Here is a 15,625-nt window from a genome sequence, read left to right as displayed (position 1 = left end):
GCCGTTTTATTGTTGTCATTATTAGTCTCTGTTCTCTTTGTAAGGTGCATCTCCAGTAAATTTGCAGGAATATTCTTCCCTTGCTCCGAAATACCCCGTGCCTTCACCCTATCTTCTCCGTGCGCATCTCCAGTCCCGTACAAAGAAATGCACACGGATGCTCACACACGTGTACACACACGCTCACAGGTGGATATGTTTTTAGAGCCTTAGAGCCTTTTCTCGTAGGACAAGGATAGTATCTGCTTGTTTTGAGCAACTCACTTCTGACATTTTCCTGAGGGCTGCCCCGAGTGTGTTATGGGGAAAGGGCCCTAACTAATCCTAATCTCCCCTTGGTAGTGACCTCATTACGGTGGTAAAATTAAGTCAGAGCAGTCTGTTGCTCTCGTCAGCTGTGAGAGGGTCGCGAGGGGTTCAGGGCAGGCTGCCTACCTCTGCTGACTTGAACGGATCTCTGGGTGTGCAGGGTCGAGGGACTGCCCCGTTCCTGCGTGACGGGGAAGGTGTGTGGGTCATGTTGGAAAATGGATACGAGCAGTGAGTGAAGGTTTTGAGCAGCCCTTGTGGCCCAGCCCTCAGACTGTATACACTGGGCTTCTTTCACAGCCTGGTGGGCATAGATGTGTCGGGGTGGGGACAGCAGGGGGTGGAGGAAGCCTGAGAGTGAGCTCATAGGTGGTGGCAATGGGCTCGGAGGTGGCCTCTCATCTTTGTCCTTGATAGATGTTACGTTGGTTTTCTGGGATTGGCCAGGGCAGGGCATATGCTCTGCGTTCTGTGCCTAGGGTCAGTTGGAGAGGCAGGGGGATGCCAGGGGTGGCAGGCAGGTGGCAGCTACTGATCCCTGCCTGTGAAGTCTCCTTGCTTCCTGGGCCTGTGCAGCTGCCTTCATTTTGTCCCTTTCTTCTGTTTTGGGGGACGCTGGAGGAGGTGGGGCGAAAGGAATGTCAGCAATGCAAGCTTACAGACCCTTGGAATCTGGTCCAGTTGGTCATGTAAGGAGCCCATGGCGGAAGCGGGGAGGGTGGCCAGACCCTTGGCCTTGAGTCCTCCATCAGAGACCTTTGCCTGGGATTAGGGTGAGGAACTTGGGCCGTATCTGAGCCAGAAGACAGAGGTTTAGTATCCAGGGCCGATCTGTTCACCTGTCTTCAGATGGGTGTCTGAGCCACAAAGGAGCACAGCAGCTTGGCTGTAAGGTCTGCCTGTCTGACATTTACCCCACTTCTCTGACTTGAACTCCAGTCTAGGTGGGCAGGAGTGAGCAGCAAAGTCTCCGTGGTAAAAAAGCCGGACCCCCAGTTATGTGTATGTGTGCTCTGGGGGGACGGGGGCAGGGAGGCAGCACTCAGCGTCTGTTGGTTACGGGTCCTCTCGGGTCTGGACCTGGAGTTAAAAGCACACTCTGGCCAGATGCAGTGTGACTTTATCTGTTGACACGGAGATTGACCATATTACTGTAACCTTTGGCTTTCGGGATCCCTAATGACGCGGAGTTCGACAGACAACCGTCTGGCTGGGGCTGTGTGTTGTAAATATTGAAAGCCACCCAGCGACCGTTCAGCAGACACGCGTGTTGGCGGGCTATTACCAGCCCACCGTTGAGCAGATGATGTGGGGGCAAGGTTTTTGGGGTTTGTCTCCCCGCCGTGCTCTCCCAACGTGTGTGTGCGAGAAGGAAGCTGAGTGAGGAGTGCTGCGTGTTCTTCCGTCCAGCGCGTGTCTGATGAGGGTGCGACCCTGTCTTCCAGATCGGAGCAAGGCCGAGATGGACCTAAAGGAGCTGAGCGAGTCGGTCCAGCAGCAGACCGCGCCCGTCCCCCTCCTCTCGCCCAAGCGGCAGATCCGCAGCAGATTCCAGCTGAATCTCGACAAGACCATAGAGAGCTGCAAAGCACAGTTAGGTACGTCCTTTGGTTTGCTCTCGCATCGTCACCGTTAACTCTTTGTAGGGTCGCCGCCCGGATGAAGCCAGTTTCCCCAACGGCGGAGCCTCTCGGGTCGGCTCGTGACTTGTTCACAAGGGTTCTTTGAAATCCACCCAGTTTATTCTCTGGTTGTGGTAGCCTGCAGCCTCGAGGTGCAGGTGGTAGGGAAATTTGAAAGCGGAAGGGTCTTCCTGAGTTTGCCCCCACGCTCGCCGTCTGCACACGTCAGTGGCTCACCGTCAAGTCCAGTTCGTCCCACAAACAACCGACACAAAGCCTTCTGCCTCAGACCGGGCCCTCCCCACCTGGCACACGCATCCTGCTTCTGTACCTGTTGCCTGCCTTCCTCTTCCCCGTGCTGCCTGCCTTCACACCGCCTACCTGAATTCTTTCCCTAAGGCTGAGCTCAGGCATCCCCTCCTCCAGGAAGTCTCCTCTGACTGCCCTCCCTCCCTATCTGCCCCCTCCTGTGGCACTTTATTGCTGGGGAACATCAGTGGTCACTTTGTGTGGGGGGTGTCCCTCTCCACCGGAAGCTAGACTGGAAGCTCCTTGAGGGCAGGGAGGTTGTCTCATAAGCATTGACGTTCTCCAAGGTACTTGGTCTTGTGTACATAGTAGGTGCTCCGGAATGTTTGTGGACTAAGTAAACAAAAGCAGGAGGGTGTTTGTGAAGAAGCAGGGGATGGCTGGCCTCAGGAGAGAGAGCCCCGCTAGGGTGAGGTTGAGAGTGTCTGTGGGTGCTCTGGACCTTAGAAGGACTAAGCTGTGGTTAGGAGTCATCCAGAAGGGCCAGAGGAGGAATGGTTGTAATTTTGCTGGCCATTTAAGTATCTGCCTTGGGTCCTTGCATGCAGCTGGGCCGGCTCCTTAATTTATTATTAACGTTAATAAGAATTTTAATATTTCTGTTTACTGACTGTTTCCTGCATACCTCGCACTGTAGCACGCACGGTGCACAGATTGCCCTGACAGGTCGATACCATTTTCTTTTTTTTTTTTTTTTTTTTTAAATTTTTTTTTTTCAACGTTTTTTATTTATTTTTGGGACAGAGAGAGACAGAGCATGAACGGGGGAGGGGCAGAGAGAGAGGGAGACGCAGAATCGGAAACAGGCTCCAGGCTCCGAGCCATCAGCCCAGAGCCTGACGCGGGGCTCGAACTCACGGACCGCGAGATCGTGACCTGGCTGAAGTCGGACGCTTAACCGACTGCGCCACCCAGGCGCCCCAAGGTCGATACCATTTTCAATCCCATTTTGCAGATGGAGAAACTGAGGCTCAGAGTGGTAGGTCCCTAGTTCAGGGTCACCAGGTGAATAAAGGCGCAAGATCAGGGTTTGAATTCGTGTCTTTTGAGCTCCGGTATGCAAGCTTTCCTTATCACACTTGTGGTCACACTTGTCCTCGTATCTGACCGTATCTGACCTCGTATCTGGCTACGGTAGCATAAGCCTCAGGACCCAGAAGTTAAGACCAGGTCTGGGTTTTTGGCTTTTGGCTTCTCCTGTTTTTGAGGGAGCCCTGACGGAGGCTGGTCTACTTCTGAGAGGAGTCTGCTGGTATCTGGTGCCCTGGGCTGCTCGTGGCTTTTGTCTGTTTGCAAGTTTCCTTTCTGTGTCTGGGTCTCAATGGTGACCCCACTCACGGTGACCGTTGCCCCAGAAGGAAGGCGGTACAGATTTGAGTTTCCCTCTTTTCAAAATTTTAAGATACGGTATCATTAACCTGTGGCCGGACGACGCTCCTTACTGGGAGCAAGACACGTCAGTGGGTTGAATGGAACGTGCTTTCGCCCACTTTTGTTTGTGTCTGTGAAACACCCCGCTGGTCTGTCATTTTGCATTTTGATAGAGACGTGGAAGCGTGTGACTTTGGTCTTGACTCCGCCGTCCGTGAAGGACCAGGATAGACAAGGCGGCAGGGACTCTGCGTCAGCACCGGGCGTTGGAGGGAGGGTGGGGCAGCCCGGTCACCTGGAGATGGTGTGTCCCTGCCGGAAGGGGCCAGTGGCTTCGTGGCTCCAGCCGGCTGCTGCCTTGCAGGCCTGTGACCCAGAGCGGCCAGATCTTGCGTTTTCTTCCACACAAGCCTGCTGCCTTGATTTCGGTGTGAGGGTTCCTGCTTTGTGAATCGGGCAACACGTTCTAAGTGAGAAACAGACAAACGACAAAATAGCCGCTGGGCCAGACCGTGGCCCCCTGAGTAAAACGTGTGCCGGCCAGATGCAGATCCGGTTTGTAGGCTGTGAGCTGGCGACCTCTGCCTCAAGGCTTTGGTTTACTTCTTTGAGCTCTGGACTCAAAGCGACGAGGACTTGAACGCTTTGGGAACTGGTGGCGACAGTGCTGGTGGTCCGTCAGGAGTGCCCAGGGTTCCGGCCTTGCCTCTGTCTTGGTTTTCTTTGGGCCTTAGGGTAAGTGATTTCTCTGGGCCTCTGTTTTCTAATCTGTAAAGTGGATCCATTTTAAAAGCTCATCTCCTTTGTTCCCCACCCCTCCCAGTCTCCAGGGCCCAGTTAGTTATCGGTGTCGCAAGGACGCAGCTCCGGATAAATGTAAAATTTATGTTGTCTGGTCCCTTGTCATCTTCGAGTGTCAGTAACCGAAACCCTCTGCAAACCCCAGTTGGCATTTGTTAGATGCCGTTCGCTGCTAACCCCACCAGGCCAGGGGGATGCAATTGGAAATGTTGCATTTTATTCCAGCATTTGGCGTGGAAAATGTTTGCGTTTGGGGTCCTGCTCTTCTCTTTTTGTGACTACGCCACATGCTGGGTTTTCTCTTTGAATTCAGGCATAAATGAAATCTCAGAAGACGTTTACACGGCTGTGGAGCACAGCGATTCGGAAGATTCAGAGAAGTCCGATAGCAGTGATAGTGAGTATATCAGTGATGATGAACAGAAGTCCAAGAATGAGCCAGAAGGCACAGAAGACAAAGAGGGTAGTCGGGTGGACAAAGAGCCATCGGCTGTCAAAAAAAAACCCAAACCGGCAAACCCAGTGGAGACTAAGGAGGAGCTGAAAAGCACATCACCGGCCAGCGAGAAAGCAGATCCCGGCTCGGTCAAGGAAAAGGCCAGCCCCCAGCCTGAGAAGGACTTCTCCGAAAAAGCAAAAGCCTCCCCTCACCCTGCAAAGGATAAACTGAAGGGGAAAGATGAGACGGATTCCCCAACAGTACATTTGGGCCTGGACTCCGATTCAGAAAGTGAACTTGTCATAGATTTAGGAGAAGACCATACTGGGCGGGAGGGTCGAAAAAATAAGAAGGAACCCAAAGAAACATCTCCCAAGCAGGATGGTAAGTGAACCCCCACCAGTTTCGGTTTCTTGATTTGGCTTAGAGTACCCCCTTGTGTTGGTATTTCCAGAAGTTACGTGGCTCTCCGACATCACAAAGGGGGGCACCAGAGCAGACCTTCGATTGGCTCGAGGTCACCTGGCTAAGTCAGTGATCAGGTCCAGGACTGACTCCAGGCCTGCCCGCCTTTCGCCCAATGTGGTTGATTTTGAGCTCAGAAAAATAAAAAACGGTAGGTGTTTCTAGCAGTCGGGCCATTTTTTTGCCCAAGCTCACTTGTTTCCCTAAAATGTTTGTCAACATATAGACATTTGACAAGGTTGGAATTGTTAGAAGTGTTTATTTTTCATTTTTTTGTTAAAAATGTTTTTTAATGTTTATTTTTGAGAGACAGAGAGAGAGAGAGAGAGAGAGAGAGAGAGAGCGAGCATGAGTTGGGGAGGGGCAGGGAGAGAGACACACACACAGAGTCCGAAACAGGTTCCAGAGTCTGAGCTGTCAGCACAGAGGCTGACGCAGGGCTTGAACTCATGAACCATGAGATCATGACCTGAGCCGAAGTATGACCAACTGAGCCACCCAGGTGCCCCTGTTAGAAGTGTTTAATTCAGAGATCTTGATGAGTTCAGCTCCTGTTCTTCCCTTCATGCTGCCCAGGTGCCTCATGGTGCATTTTCTTACTGGAATCTGAGACCATCTGGGGAGATGGTACCCGAATACCGAGTGCTTCTTGGGACCCTAGACAGGGAGAGGGCACTGGATGGTGGGCACCTGAATTGAGGTGCCACCATATATGTGTTTATCCGACCTGAGTCCAGGGTCTTTGAGCCCTGGCATTGTTGGCATCTTGTGCCGTGTAGTTCTTTGTCCTGTGTGTTGGAGAATGTTTGGCAGCCTCCCGGGCCTCTGCCCGCTGGATGCCAATAGCCTCTGCCTACTGGTGGCAGTCAAAGATGTCTTGATATTGCCATTTGCCCCCTGGGCGGCACAGATCTCTGGCTGAAAACCATCACCTGGTCTCAGGGGTGCTCCCCATTGCCGCTGCCACAGACCGAACCCGCAGTGGCCACCCTCCCCTGGCGCAGCCCAGGCATGTTGACAAGCCCTCCAGGAAGAGCGTGTGAATGATGTGAAGGGTGTCCTTCCCGTGGACAAGGCAGTCAGCATGTTTTTTTAGCTGGTTTGGCAAGTGGGTGTAAGGGGATTCCAACGTGCCCAAGAAAGGGAAAGAAGAATTAATTTAGGGCCCAGGAAAAACATTGCCTACGGACACACTGGAAATCGTAGCCATAAAACCTTCTGGACTTTGTGAGCACCTGAAGGGCTAGTCAGGTTTAATTTCTGACCTGGGCCAACTTTTGACAGGAGCTAACTTCCCAACCAAACTCTTGAGTCAGAGGTGATTCTACACCCCCTGAGCATTTCGGAGGCTGGCTGCATAAAGCATGTCGGGAGTGGGCCTTGAGAATCTTTCTTCTGTGCCACGGAGCCTCAGTTGTTGGGGAGAGAGAATTTCTGCAGTTCACTGATGAACCGTGTCTGAATGGTGCGGTGGAGGGAGAAAGAGAAGTGATTGAAAGGGGCAGGGAGGCTAGAACAGCACACCGTCCTGAGTCCCCGTGGATTTGGGGGTGGCCTCCAAAAAATCCGACTTTGTTGTGGATTGGGGTTTGAGGCAGATGTGGCAGAAAACAGTAGGAGAGTAGCATCTTTTCCATATTCCACGTGGTTTGGGGGGAATATTTGGGTACTGTTCCTTAATGTCCGGAACCTGTCTTTTGATTGATTGGTTTTATGCCTCTTCCTCTTCCAGAAAGGATCTGTAACAGATTGACAAGAATATTTAACCATGAAACAAAACGAAGATACAGAAGTCTGTAAAAGAGGAAGGTAGAATAGTAAGAGGTCCGGGAAGGTTTATGCACATAACCATGTACTGTTTCGGTCTTCAGTGTTAGCGAAGTTGAGCATTCATTTTGGCTGTGAGCTTCCTAGCAGTCAAAGCAAAAAGGGAAATAGAGCAGTCAAGGCAAAAAGGGAAATACAGCCCCTTAAAAGATCTCATATTCCCCTCCCACCCTTCCCCCCCCCCCCCCAAAAAAAATAAACATCCCAGTCGATTAAGCGAAATACAGCTGTTCTTGCACTGATGTCTGAGGGAAATACCTTCAAGAGGCCCCAAGTATATAGTGGTTGTAATTAAGCTGAAGATGATTCTGAAACTTAATTCAGTTCGTGCATTATCCTGGGGGTTGGGACAAAGACCTACCAGTCTTTTTTTTTAAATTTTTTTTAATGTTTTATTTTATTTTTGAGACAGAGAGGGACAGAGCATGAGGGGAGGGGCAGAGAGAGAGGGAGACACAGAATCCGAAGCAGGCTCCGGGCTCTGAGCTGCCAGCCCAGAGCCCGACGTGGGTCTCGAACCCACGGAGTGTGAGATCATGACCTGAACCGAAGTCGGACGCTTAACCGACTGAGCCACCCAGGCGCCCCAAGACCTACCAGTCTTAAAATCTAGAGCCTCTCGATGGTAGTTTGGGTCTTGAAGGATCGACTTTGTACCAGACTGTGCAGTAGAGCATGTTTTCAACCGTGTGTTTAGCCGAAGGGTATTTTGGAGTGAGCCGTGGTGACCTCCAGCTCCCCTTCAGCTGGGAATGAAGCTCACGTATAGAATCTGGAGACGTAGCTAGCAAAACAGCTTTGTGGCTGGTGATGTCAGAATAGAGGCAAAGAGAGAGCTTACTTCGAGACCTTGCTGTGGTTCCCGTAAAACATCAGTAATTTCCATTCTTCTCTTTAAAAGCCTGCCCTTTAGGGACTAGACAGCGACCAAAGTCTAGAAGAAGTAGTTTAATAAGTAGGGACAGCTTCTGGAGTATTGGCCCTTAAGAGACTCACCCTTTTTTGGGCTATAGGTCATTTGATTATACGCTTCAAATTTCTAGGACAAATGGAATTTCTTATGGCCTGTCCCCCTGCCCCAAACCATCAGAATCTGTTAGGAATCAAAATAGTTGAGTGTCTGAGTGCTTCGAGCCCAGCATCTTTTCAGATTGCACACTCCAGTGTTTCATTTGGAACAGAGGGGCCGCCAAGCCACCTGTGAGGCCAGCTGTTTGCTTCCGAAAAGTGGTAGAAAGAAAAGGACCTTTTTGTGGTTGCCCTGTGTCTGAGGAAAGGGGACTAGGCTAGCTTGTCGTCAACAACGGTATTGCTTTTCTGGTCACCCGGAAGCAAAGGGAGGCATGTGGGTGAGAAACCCCACCAGGGTACTGCCCCGGTGCAGGGGTCATAGAGAAACTGGGTTCAAAGCCACCTCTCCGCCTGGAGAGTGCAGGGACTGTGTCCAGTATCTGCCACATCATGTCATCCCAGGGAAGGGTCATCCCAGAGCTCCCCCTCTGGCTGTTCCTGTGTACTTGCCTGTGAACTTGGCTAGGCTCTCCTCTCCGGAGGAGCAGGAGGACGGAGGGCCAGCCAGACGTGATGACCCCCACCTCCAGGTCCGGAAAGTCAGCTTGGCTTTTGTTTTTGTTTTTGTTTTTCCTCTCCCTCTCCTTTAGGAGATGGACTTCCTAAAACCCAGTGTACTGAAAAGCCTCCCTAGAACAGTCAAGGTCGTGTCTTTCCCAGGTTCTAGAAATCTAAAAAGACAGACAGGTTCCTGAAGAGGCGTTCATGTCGAGGCACATTGTCTAAGATCGGGGTGGTGACTTATTGCCTGTGTTCTGTGTGTGATCCCCAGGCATCCTCTCTGGGGGGCAAACCCACCTCCCTGGTGGCTGGCGTCTCTGTAGTGACAACCCTTTTACAAATGAGCACCACGTGGCCCCTCCTTCTACGCTGCTCAGTGCTTCCGGCTCTAACCTGCCTTCCTGCCACTCCTCACTGCCTGCCCTCACTGACCCAAGTGCTGCCTGTTCCCAAACACGCCTTGGCTGATGCTGTCACCTTCCCAGTTCTCACTTCCGCCTGTTGGACATCCTACCCCCTCCCTGCAGGCCTCCCCTCCCCCACCCCCACCCTAAGACAGACTCCACGAAGCAGCTTTTTCCAAACTTCTCATTCACATTCACTGTTTTGGCCCTTCCCAAGTCCTGCTTGTGTATAATCATTGACTTTATATTTTTATTTAAAGCCACTTACTCTTAATACAAAAATGAAACTCATCTTAGATGTAGATTTGACCAGCACACACGTAAGGCATCTACTCACCCTGACGAGCACTGAGCACTGTGTACAGTTGTTGAATCGCTATATTGTGCACCTGCAGCCAACCTAACGCTGTGTATGTTACCTGTACTGGCATCACGATTAAAAAAACAAAACAAAACACTTAATGAAACAACAGCAACAACAAAGAAGGCAAGTCTCCTAACTTCACGATAAATACCATTGTGTTGGGGAGGTTCTGGTTTCGGGTTGGAGTTACCTTTAGGGTTAGGTGTCGAGGCCATTAGCAGCTTCCTGGGACTTAGTCCTGGAGGGAGTCGGAGGTTAAGGGATACTTTTCTCTCTGGGTGACTTCGTGTTGTTCAGTGCTTTGACCTACGGGAAGCCATCCGATCCTTTGGGGTGCATGCTTTAGAGGTTCCCTAGCCAAAGGGATTCTCTTCATCTCCAGATTGACTTTGGTTGGTTCTCTCACAAAGTGCTTACCCGGTTCTGTCTGTAAAACGAGCCTCGTGCGGTGACTCTGCTCATCCACTTGTCGTTGGGCAACTTGAGGGCAGGAGCTGTGCCTCGTTCCCATTTACCCCAGAGGCCCAGATGAGAGTCTCAGAGGTGGGCATGTGCTCACGAGAAGGGGCTGACCCTCTGAGACAGACGTGCAGAAGTGGCCTAAGCGGGTACGGTGAGACGGGCACCTCCATCGGCGTGTCCCCGCCACGCTGAATTTGTCGGGCATTCCTGGCTGGCCTCGGCTTGTCTTACCCAGAGCCTGCTGGCCTAGAGGCCCTGCACGTGAACCTGAGTCCAATCCACCGTTCTTTTGTTTGTGTGTTGTTTGTGTTTTCACGCATTGGCTTTAGTCGTAGGTAAAGCTCCACCATCCACTACGGCGGGCGGCCAGTCCCCGCCCGAAACTCCGCTCCTCACCCGCTCCTCCTCCCAAACTCCCACGGCTGGTGTCCCGGCCACCACCAGCACCACGTCCACCGTCACGGCCCCGGCCGCCGCCGCCACGGGAAGCCCGGTGAAAAAGCAGAGGCCGCTTTTACCGAAGGAGACTGCCCCGGCCGTGCAGCGGGTCGTGTGGAACTCGTCAAGTAAGTTTCAAACGTCTTCCCAAAAGTGGCACATGCAGAAGATACAGCGCCAACAGGAGAGCCAACAGGAGAGCCAGCAGCAGCCACAGTGCTCCCAGGGGACGAGATATCAGACCAGACAGGCTGTGAAAGGTACCACGCACGCCCCCTTCTGTTCTCGTGGCGCCCGCTCCCTGTTCGCCACATCGACAGGAGAGAGAGAGTGGTTTTGTTTTTTCCGTTCCTTTTTGTTTCCCGGCCGTTGCACCTTGAAGGCCTCACGCGTTCCATCTGGCATCGTTTTTAAAAATTGTCTCGCAGCTCGTTTTTTCCCCTCCTATTTATTTATTTTTCGTTTCTGAACAATACGTGCGTATAGGCTTCTTAGGAAAGGGTAAAATACTTACCCCCAGATCTGTTGTCTTGATTGAACTTCCCATTTCATCCTGCACCCTTTCTCAGCGGCCACTGTTCACTGTAAAGCCCTTTTTTATGCATGTACGCATATATATTTACATATATATGAATCTTCATGAAAAATAGGACTTTTTTTTTCTTTTTTTTAAAACATAAAAATGGTACCATACTTGCTTTTTTTTCCCCCCCTCTTTTTCTTTTTCTTTTTCTTTTTCTTTTCTTTTTTTTTTTTTTTTTTAACCCATCAGCATGTTTTGGAGGTTCATCCATGTTAGTGCACAGAGCTCTTCGTTATTCTTTTGGACTGCTGCATAGTATTCCACAGTGGATGTAAATCAAGTATTCCCCTACGGATGGGCATCTAGATTGCTCCCAGGTTTTTTTTTCTGTTGTGAGCAGTGCTGCAATGAATATCTTTGCGTAAGTTTTCTCGTGCACGTCCGTCAGCCTCTTGGCGTTACCTTGGGAAGAGTGCTTTCAGTGTGAGACCCTAGTAGCAGAGAACTAGGGATTAGCCCCGTGGAGAAGAGCCGGCATCAGTCAAGAAGCAGTTGCCGAAGTTGGGTAATCAAAGCCGCCCGACACCCCCTCCCCCCGCCGCCACGGCCAAGCCATGCAGGAGGCTCCATCTGGTGCCGTGCACAGGAGTACCAGGTTGCCTCGTTTTTTTGAGCACTGATGCAGATCATGTTTCCTAGGGAAGCCCGCATCTAGATCCTTGGAGATTGGGGTCTTTGGTTGAAACCCTCACGTACCGAGCGCAGCCTCGCGAGTAGAGCTGTGAAGAGTAGCAGCAGGATGTGGGTTGAAAGGTGGCCAGGTCTTGAAGAGCCCCAAAGAATCCCTTCGAAGACGGGGCGGGGAGGGGTGGTTGGAGGTAAGAGTAACAGATTGGACAGGTCCAGTGGGAATGCAGCTAGATTGCTCTTGCTGTTTATTTTTTATTTTATTTTTTTTAACATTTATTCATTTTTGAGAGAGAGAGAGAGCGAGAAAGCCCGAGTGGGGGAGGGGCAGAGAGCGAGGGAGACAGAATCCGAAGCAGGCTCCTGGCTCCGAGCTGTCAGCACAGAGCCCGACGCGGGGCTCGAACCCATGAACCGCGAGATCGTGATCTGAGCCGAAGTTGGACGCTTAACCAGTTGAGCCACCCAGGCGCCCCTGCTCCTGCTATTTTAAAGAGCTAGTGGGGCAGAACTAAATCTAGGATATTTGAGGTCGGGATGACTAGTTCCAGTGTTTTCTGTCTTCGCACCCCGTCAGCATTACGAGCTTCCCCAGGGGAATTGAGGTGCTGGAGTTGAGAGGCCCATTGATGGTATGGTTCTCAATTTCCAGGTTGTCTTGTGTCAAAGGTGAACAAAGCTGGATACTAGTTAAAGTGGTAAGGATGGGTTTTAATCAGTATGTACTGTTACGATAGGGAGAAAAAGTCCAGCCTAAACTGAAGTCAACCCTACTTTGTACAGAGGTGATGAGGCATTTTAAAGGGAAAACGGACGGGGGTAGGGAAGGGGCCGAGTGAGGACCTCCAATAGAGTCAGGGAAGTGGAATTTTACAAAAAATGGGAAATGGGGGTTGGTCCATGTGAAACCCATGTGGGGCTGCTAACTGCTGCTTCTCAAAGTTAGGCTCCTACCCTCCCTGGGAGATGGGCCACAGGGGGTTTGCTGTAACAAACAGTAAATTTATATGGCAGCCTTGAACTTTCTCAGGCAGGCACTTTAATGGGGCCTGGGGTCATCCTAGGGATGTGGCCTTGAGCTGTTAGAAAAGTTGTTTGTGTTTGCCTGAGGCTTGGTCCCAGAAATGGCTTAGAGGATCCTAGTTAGAGTCTGGTCAAGGGGAGGATGTTTGTCATTTGAAAGTACAAAAGCTCAAGGGGCACACATCGGGGACTTCACTCCCTCTGTGCAGCTTCGTGCTGGGTCGGGCTCTTCCCGTGGCGGTGGGGTGACCAGGACCCTTTCCTTTCCTAGCTGTGCAGCAGAAGGAGATCACACAGAGCCCATCCACCTCCACCATCACCCTGGTGACCAGCACCCAGTCGTCGCCTCTGGTCACCAGCTCGGGGGCCACGAGCACCCTTGCGTCCTCAGTCAGCGCAGACCTGCCCATCGCCACTGCCTCCGCTGATGTTGCTGCGGACATTGCCAAGTACACTAGCAAAGTGAGTGCCCATGGCACCTGGGGGATGGGGGGGGGGGGGGGGCGTGTCAGAGGACCAGCTTCCGGATGGGAGCCTGGAGAATCACGACCTTGCAGGCTTTATGGGATGTTTTGGAGGGAAGACCCTGTTTGAAGTGAAGATCTCCAAGCCCAGATTCTTCCACTTGGCTCTAAAGTTGGATCTAAGCAGAGAAATCTAGAATGGGCTGCATCTTGTTCTGAGTGCTTAGATTCTAAAGTTAGTACAGAGCAGGAAAATGACACAGCGGCAGAATTACCCTGCGGAAGTCACGCCACTCGTGAAGACAGTTTCCTTAAGCTCTGGGACAGGTTACTGTTCCGTCAGTTGATAACAGACCATGGAGTTGGTTTATGATTCAAAAGCCATGTGGAATGAAGTGACACGAGTCTTAGGCAGGAGGTATGTAAGGTATGAAACCCACACCAAGATGGACTAGGGAGGGGTGGATTCCCTCCCGACTCACCCACCCCCTGAGTTCACTGCTGGTTGTTCGCTCAGTGCAGACTCTTCCTCTTCATTTGCCAGGTGCTTTTTTGCTCGTTGAATTCAGGCAAATACAACCAGGAGCTGTTCTCAAGGTCACATGAGGTTGCTCTGGAGTGATACGTGGGTCCATAGCCACAGACCGCTCGATAGCGGAATAACCACGAGGCCAGGGTTTTGTCTGTTTTGCTTACCTCCAGGGCCTAGAACGGTGCCTGGCTCACAGTAGGTGTTGCTGCAGGGTCGTTAAATGAATGCATGCTGGTGCCTAACTTCTCTGTGTTGGGCTTACTACCGTGAAGGGCTATTAATAGTAGTTAATGAGGAATAATCTAGGCAGAGTGTTTAGTATATCACTAAGTAGGCAGTAATAATAATTTACTCTTCACTAAGGAGTAAATGATTAGTTAGTTACTAATGAGTACACTATTCAGGTTTATAGAGAGCATGGGTGACCATTACGGAGGATCGCTGTTTCTAGAATTCTTGAAGTGCCATGATAAAGACTTGCTTTTTTTTTTTTTTAATTTTTTTTTTTTTAATGTTTATTTATTTCTGAGACAGAGAGACAGAGCATGAATGGGGGAGGGGCAGAGAGAGAGAGGGAGACACAGAATCAGAAGCAGGCTCCAGGCCCTGAGCCATCAGCCCAGAGCCCGATGCGGGGCTCGAACTCACGAACCGTGAGATCGTGACCTGAGCTGAAGTCGGCCGCTCAACCGACTGAGCCACCCAGGCGCCCCAAGACTTGCTTTATTATATTGTGTTAAAGGTGGACTCTCCTTTAGTTCTGGATGACCAGTGACATTTATAATTTTCTACCAGTGTGTTTTTGTTGGTCATTTTCTTCCTATTCCTTCCATTGAGATGTGTCCGGTATCATTACCCAACAAATGAGCACAAAACATAGCAACTCAAACCAGTTCCCATTTCTCCTCACAGTTTCTGGGGTCAGGAGTCTGGGCAGGGCTCAACTAGGTCCTCTGCTTTAGGGCCTCTGGCAGATTCCTCTCAAGGTGTTTGCTAGGGTTGAGGTTTCATCCGAAGGCTCGACCAGGAAAGGACCCATTTCCAGATTGACTTAGGTGGTTGTGAGCAGGATTTACTTCCTCAAGGGCCGTTGGGCTGAGGGTCTCAGGTCCAGGCTGGCTCTTGGCCAGAGGCCGTCGTCAGTTCGTGCCATGGGGGCCTTCATACTTGGCAGTTTGCTTCCTCAAAGCCAGTGATAGAAAAAACCCGTTAGCAGGATGGAAGTCAGTCTTCTGTAACCTGATCTCAGAAGTGACAGCCTGTTACCTTTGTCATATTGCATCGGTTAGAAGGTCACTAGGCCAGCTCACACTGGAAGGGAGGGGGTTACACAGGGTCACAAACGCCAGAGCACCTGGGATCATTGAGAGCCATCTGTCTTTCACGCTAGGCAAGATGGTCCAAGTACTGGATAGTGTTTGCATGGTGTTGCTCTGGCTCGAAACCTGCTATAAGTGTTATGCTTATATGGTATTTACTTAGCTTTCATAATAAATTGATGAGGTAGATACTGGTATCATCGTTGTTTTATAGATGAGAAAACTGAGGCTCAGTGGGGTTGCACAGTCTGAATGGTTGAGCTGGGATTTGAATAGTAGCAGCCAGGATCTTAAAGAGTGGCTTTGAGCCAGTTTGTGAATACCTGGGAAGCCTACTGACCACAGATGTCCAGTGTCCATGAACTGATTGTTCTTGCACGTGCCTTTTTCAACAACCCTATCTGACCCTCCCCCCAACCCCCCTGTCTACGGAGAGAATCAGTACCAGTCTTGGGGATAACTTTGTCTCTTATTTAAATTTTTTTTTTTTTTTAAACATTTATTTATTTTTGAGACAGGGAGACAGAGCATGAATGGGGGAGGGTCAGAGAGAGAGGGAGACACAGAATCTGAAACAGGCTCCAGGCTCTGAGTGGTCGGCACAGAGCCCGACACGGGGCTCGAACCCATGAACTGTGAGATCATGACCTGAGCCGAAGTCGGACGCTTAACCGACTGAACCACCCAGGCGCCC

General features: G+C 50.9%; 1 protein-coding gene across 24 annotated transcripts in view; it reads left to right on the top strand.

The window, feature by feature from the left end:
• Positions 1-15,625, top strand: part of ZMYND8 (zinc finger MYND-type containing 8) — a 126,481-nt gene that overhangs the window by 90,499 nt on the left and 20,357 nt on the right. For 17 of the 24 annotated variants that reach the window (XM_058685856.1, XM_058685867.1, XM_058685868.1 and 14 more), the window contains 4 exons: positions 1,755-1,907; positions 4,726-5,235; positions 10,275-10,643; positions 12,888-13,078. In XM_058685856.1, coding sequence (XP_058541839.1) covers positions 1,755-1,907; positions 4,726-5,235; positions 10,275-10,643; positions 12,888-13,078 — 1,223 coding nt within the window. The remainder of the gene's footprint in view (positions 1-1,754; positions 1,908-4,725; positions 5,236-10,274; positions 10,644-12,887; positions 13,079-15,625) is intronic. The other 7 variants (XM_058685870.1, XM_058685869.1, XM_058685858.1 and 4 more) reach the window with 2 other exon arrangements.

Source organism: Neofelis nebulosa, chromosome 9 (assembly GCF_028018385.1).
Source record: "Neofelis nebulosa isolate mNeoNeb1 chromosome 9, mNeoNeb1.pri, whole genome shotgun sequence".
Taxonomy (NCBI): domain Eukaryota; kingdom Metazoa; phylum Chordata; class Mammalia; order Carnivora; family Felidae; genus Neofelis; species Neofelis nebulosa.
Note: the sequence above shows the minus strand (reverse complement) of the source record. Positions and strands in the feature narration are given on the sequence as shown.